Here is a 6,249-nt window from a genome sequence, read left to right as displayed (position 1 = left end):
TGATGTGACCAACTCTCTTCTGGCTCCAGCTTTGTAGAGCTCAGGTTAGGGACTTAAACTTAAGCGACAAAGTTTCCAGTGGGCAGGACCTTGCTGTCACTGAACACCAGGCCTGGGAGACTACCTCCTGAAAGCTGTTCATTTGAGGCCAAAAGGATTCGAAATGGAACCTTCCTTTGCCCGGCAATAAGTCATTCAGCCCCAAAATGAGTACTCCAATTGGCATCGGTATAGCCTATGTACTCTAATTCAGAAGTCAAGCAGTCACTACCTGCTCCATTCTGTTCTCTCAGATCAGTTACTGCAATGCAAAAAGGATTCAGCAAAGCGAGACTTGACTTTTTCTTTACTAACGCACCTTCTTAATTAACGACAGAAGCAATGGGGATGTGGCTGATGACCAATACCATCGTTACGAGGTAGGGATTTTGTTACTCTAGTTCGCTGTGATACCTTTGAAGAAATTTTGAGCTAGCAATGCCGTAAGTTATACATGTGCTTGCGGTTCTTCTAAATATCCAGCGAAATAAATGAATAAATTTGTGGTCATTATTACTGAATCAAAGGGACTGGCCAAAAACTGCAGGAAGATGTGAACATCATGAAGGATATTGGAATGGATGCTTATAGGTTCTCCATCTCATGGACAAGAATTCTTCCAAGTAGGTGAAATATCTTCAGAATGGATACAATTGCAACGTCCTCAAAGCCGTGTTCTCTTTTCTATATTTTCAAGTAGAGAACTTTCATTCTTTATTCATGGATAACAATATGAATGGTCATTCTACCAAAATTCGCAGAATTGTCTTACTATAAGCCAACATACTCCCTCTCTGTTTTTAAATATATGATGTTAAAGACATGCTAAATAGTTCATAACGTCATATATTTAAGTCTGATTGGATGATAGATGGAAGTCGGAGTGGCAGAGTTAACAGGGAAGGAGTCAATTATTACAACAATTTTATTAATGAGCTCCTGTCCAAAGGTAGGTATTTCAAATCTTCCGTATAATATATATATTGATTCTTTTGCTTTGCAATAGTTTCAAAGTTGAATGGAGCACTACATGTTCATTGTTATTCAAGGGGCATTATTATCCACTCGAGAAATATTTATTTGTTTGCAGGTTTGCAGCCGTTTGTGACCATTTTCCACTGGGACTCACCTCAGGCATTAGAAGACAAATACAAAGGGTTTCTTAGTCCTAATATAGTGTAAGTCAACTACATTCAGTTTAGTCCTAATTTTTTCCTCAAAACTGACGTTATAATAACGTGCATTACTATACTACTCTATGAACTAAGCGGATTAACAAACAGTAGTTGAGTATGACATGATAATTTTTTCTTAAACTTCACAAATTTTGCAAAATTTGAGTTGGAGTTTTTTTTAATATTCCCTCTAGTCATAAAAGGCTATCATTATAGACATACCTCTAGTCGGACTTTAATTTAAAACATTATGCTCGAATACTTTTTGAAATATTTAAGTTGGCTAGATGAAACTTATTTGCATATTTACTTTAAAAAATATTATAGTTAATTTCATCCTATAAATGTGTAATGGTCATATATATATTCGGAATTCTTGTTCACCTTCATGTTTTAACACTAGAATGTATTGGGATGCAAAAAGTAGCAACAAATTGGTCCCAAAATAAAACTCTAATCAAACCTCCAGACTAATCATTTCTTCCATGTGATGTCTTTTGCATAGTTTGTACATTATGAGGCTATGCTGTTGGAGTAATGATTATAACGTTTTATTCCTCTCCACGAAAGATGCTCACAATAAAAACTGACACTGATGCAGTGATGACTACAAGAGTTATGCTGGAGTCTACTTCAGAGAGTTTGGAGATCGTGTGAAACACTGGATCACTTTCAATGAGCCGTTTTCCTTCTGCCAAGGGGGTTATGCATCTGGCGTGTTTGCACCAGGGCGCTGTTCGTCCTGGGAGCAGGGAAACTGTAGTGTAGGGGATTCAGGAACAGAGCCTTACGCCGCGTGCCATCATCAACTACTAGCTCATGGAGAAACCGTCAGATTGTACAAAGAGAAATATCAGGTGACGGAGAATCCATTATTCTTTTCTGCTGGTTCAATTCATCCATGCATAAACAAGATGTATTATTCAGATATATGCAAATTTTAGTCTGATACTTTCTTTTTTCGAATAATTTGTCTCATACTCGAGTGTTGATTTAAGACTTGTATAAGGATGACGCCAGTCCTGTTCTGTGAAGTGGGGAAATGCATAAAGTTAGATTACCAACTAAATTGCACTTTTCAGGAAATATCAAATCAGAATCGTAAATTATTTCATCAGACTATTACATTTGTGTTCCATGGAATTGGTAACTTTAGCCCTTTGTGGATACGTTGATTAACCAAACACAACTTCATCCAGCTGTTATATCTGTGCTACCAAATATAAGGTTCTAGCCTTTTATATTGTTATGTATACAACCACCAAAATTATTACAGTTTTTTTTTTTACATTTGTGCTACCAAATAACCCAAGCAAAAAAAACATCGGAGCTGAGTCGGGCAGATACTGATGTACTCGTCTAGATACACTCAGAAATCATACAGTTTGTTACAACTTAATAATATGATTTAGGCCTAACGCCTGGACTGGGACATTTTTTATTAATTAAACAAAACTTGAACATAATGCGTTCGACATTTCGACTGTATGTATAAAGTTCAATCTATTAAAAAATTGCATACAGACGGAGCAAACTTTCAACGCTCTGTTTACCAACGGAATTGTATTCAGAACATTATTTGTGTTTACCATTGACACGTGGATGACACAATTTATATCAAATTCAGGCCATGCAGAAGGGAAAGATTGGAATAACTTTAATGTCACACTGGTTCGTTCCCATCTCCAATTCAAAATCAGATAAAGGTGCGGCAAGACGTTCGATGGACTTCATGCTTGGATGGTGAACTTTCTGGGACACACACATAACCTCATTCTCGAGTTCTTAAAAGTATTCTAATTTTACTATTTATGAATGCCCTTCTAGGTTTATGGACCCTCTCATTAAAGGAGATTATCCTTTAAGCATGAGAAAAATAGTTGGTAATCACCTGCCGAAGTTCAGCAAAGAACAATCTAAATTGGTCAAGGGTGCATTTGACTTCATTGGACTCAACTACTATACTGCATACTTTGCGGAAAACGTCCCTCCATCAAACAGCCTCAATTTCAGCTATAACACTGATCCGCGAGCAACTCTTACTGGTGAGTCACATTAAGTCAAGGATAAATGTATCCTTCTCCTTCATTTACCCGTCTAGAATTCATGGATAGTCATATTTAAGCATCCAGTAGTATTATGTTTGCAACCCACCATACATGGCAAAAATCTGGAAAAAAAAATTCTTTGCCCAAGAGTGGTGTAGCATTTCAGATAAACGTGCATTACTAGTGCAGCTTCAGGTACATTTTGAAAATACAAGTACATGTAGCATATTATATGTGAATTGACCACCTTGCAACACTTTTCTTAGGTGCTCGAAACGGTGTTCCCATAGGTCCTACGGTAAGTTGCATTTCTTTACATAAAAGTCGATAGTAACTTCTCCACCTTTTATGTGCAATGATTGAGTTCCAGAAATGAAATGTGTATGCGCAGTCTGCTTCAACTTGGTACTTCACCTTCTATATCTACCCTAAAGGATCACATGAGTTGCTACTTTATGTTAAGGAGAAGTATGGAAACCCCACTGTTTATATCACTGAAAATGGTAAGTTCTATAGAGAAGGTGTCTAATTTGCAACAAAGCGTCTGAGTTCTACATCTCCCAATTTTGCAACTGAGCACATATTGTATTTGAGTAAAGTATTTTCCCTTTACTAGCTATTCAGAAAAAAGAACATAGCTTCCATCTGATATTGGATAAAGTCTTGTTGCTGGTCCTTGTGGTCCTTGTGGAGCTGCAGTCCTTGTGGGGCTGCAGCTGGTCCTTGTCATCTTTGTGGGGCTGCAGTCCTTGTGGGGCTGCAGCTGCTTGGTTAGCCCTTGTGCTGCTGTCCTTGAGGGGCTGCAGCTGTTTTGTTGACTGGAGGATAGTGGGGCTGCAACATATGCTTGCTGCAGCACCACTTTTGTTGACTACTTTTAGGGTAGGACAATCCTAGGCATCTTAGACTAAATAGGACAGCATCAAAAAGACATCTTAGACTAGCATATGCCTTGATGCTTGGCTGGTTGGCTGCTTGGCCAGCTATAAATATGTATCCCTAACCCTTGGTTGGACATGGTATTGTAGAAAGAAAATCTAGAAAATTGCCCTAACTCTTCCTAGTGCCATCCTCTCGATGAGAGTTACAGTTCAGATCCTAACACCATCGGTAGGTACCAAAGAACAACAGAGCTAGGCTGAAAGTATTGTTCTCGTGTTTTAGGTGTGCCTGAACACTCCAGGAATCTCTGAAGGATGACATCAGGGTACAGTACTACCACGACCACCTTCTTGCCCTGCTAAGTTCTGTAAGGTATGAGCTGCTGAGCTCAGTACTGTGAATTTACTTTAAACATCCTGCTGTCAATGATATTACTGCATTTTCCTTCACAGGGATGGAGCAAATTTGAAAGGATACTTTGCATGGTCTCTGCTTGATGATTTCGAGTGGGCAAGCGGATACATGTTAAGGCATGTAAAGACTATTTATCCATTCAAAATAATTGGAAATGCTCTCATTTGATTGCTTGTACTGATGGCCACAGTTCAGTCATTTCGAAACAGGACACAGGAGTACGGATATCTACGGAGCCCATGGCATCCCGGCGCATCATCTGCTACGTACCGTTGGTGTAGCACCACCTCCTCACACATCTACAAAATGAGGACAACTTTCCCAACAAGAATCAACTCCGCATCATAAGAAAATTTGAAGCTCTTTAGAAAACTTGAGAAAAGGGGACAGAAATTGCACCGAAACCAAGAAACATGATTTTGAAAAAGTAGTCAGAAGGAATGATTCTAGGTCTTTTAAACATCTTCTCACATGTCATAGCTCTGGAAAAATACCCCTCTTAAAAACACCAAGAAACCATTTCCAAAAACTAAGCTTTAGGAAAAAATCTAAATGATAGGAAACATAAAAACTGGTTTTTGCGTAAAAGAGAATAGTCTACCTATCTGGGCCATGGTGGGCAGACTGCCTAGGCCACTCAATAACAAGTACTACTCTGCTCAAAGTGGGCCGCTGTTATTTTGTTTGGTGCGATGGGCCGTCTGGGCCATATATACGAATTCGAAAGGACGACATGGACGAAGAAAACAAAAGATCGCAGCCATACTCTTGGAGAAACCTTAACAAGGACCCAGATTTCAACCACAGAAGATTACATGATTGCTAACTATATTTTTATATTTTATTATGTTATTTAAATCATATTTAAGGCTGTTGTATCTGCTTTTTGACGGTTCGTGCTTAATCACTTGATGAGCAGCTGTGGGACCAACATGGGCCACAATCGCTTCATGGGCTCAATTTCAGCGTATATTGGGCCTCTTGTTGCCTCTCCCTTTTCGTTTTGCCATCTTTTCTGATTTTTCTTTTTAACAAGAATGGGAGGGGCAAGCAAATCGGTGTTTGCTCATCAGTGAATGATAGCCTGAGAGACCCATCTGTTGCACGCAAATTCAAACGCGTCTAATTGCTTCGTTGCTCGCTGGCCTGCCGTGAAGAAGACGTGTGAGTAGCCATGAAAATGGATGGGAACAGGTGGGAAAAATCCCTTAACCATGTCCCGTCTCATATTTTTCATCAGAAACGGGAGCAGAAGTGGGACAACCGAAGCGGGACAGGAAACGGGATAAACGGGTATAAGAGAACGAACAAATGTGGGCGGAAATATAATGAAAACGGGTGGGAACTGGGACCATACACCGGGACGACGCGTTCCAAACTACACTGTACCAATATAAACATGTAAGATGCCTAGGCCAGCAGGCTGCAATGCCGCAAGCACAAGCAGTAGAGCAGCACGCTAGCACAATGCACTCCAACTGAGAGCAAGCTGCCAAGCTAGCATACGAGTAGCACGCAAGGCAGTAGCAGTAGCAGTAGCAGTATCAGAATTCATCCCAAGATGCTTTTGAAAATAAAAATAATCATCACATATAGCACTAGCTGGTCACGCATGAGCCTCCTGCCCCGCTGCCCGTGCATGCGCAGGCTCTGAGGCTGTAGTGCCGGACGTCGGCGTCGAAGCTCGACCC

General features: G+C 40.0%; 1 protein-coding gene across 1 annotated transcript; it reads left to right on the top strand.

Moving 5' to 3' along the window:
* Positions 1-368: 368 nt before the first annotated feature.
* On the top strand, positions 369-4,726 carry LOC117850860 (beta-glucosidase 12-like; the record flags this gene model as incomplete). Its single annotated transcript, XM_072292432.1, has 12 exons — positions 369-419; positions 587-662; positions 911-988; positions 1,130-1,217; positions 1,816-2,071; positions 2,842-2,957; positions 3,042-3,259; positions 3,529-3,560; positions 3,654-3,785; positions 4,386-4,406; positions 4,446-4,516; positions 4,597-4,726. Coding segments are annotated over 12 exons (1,269 nt in total), but the record flags the coding sequence as incomplete, so codon positions are not given.
* Between the last annotated feature and the right edge of the window lie 1,523 nt (positions 4,727-6,249).

Source organism: Setaria viridis, chromosome 3, assembly GCF_005286985.2.
Source record: "Setaria viridis chromosome 3, Setaria_viridis_v4.0, whole genome shotgun sequence".
NCBI classification, from domain to species: Eukaryota; Viridiplantae; Streptophyta; class Magnoliopsida; order Poales; family Poaceae; genus Setaria; species Setaria viridis.
The sequence above is the reverse complement of the archived record's forward strand: the minus strand, read 5'-3'. Positions and strand labels throughout refer to the sequence as shown.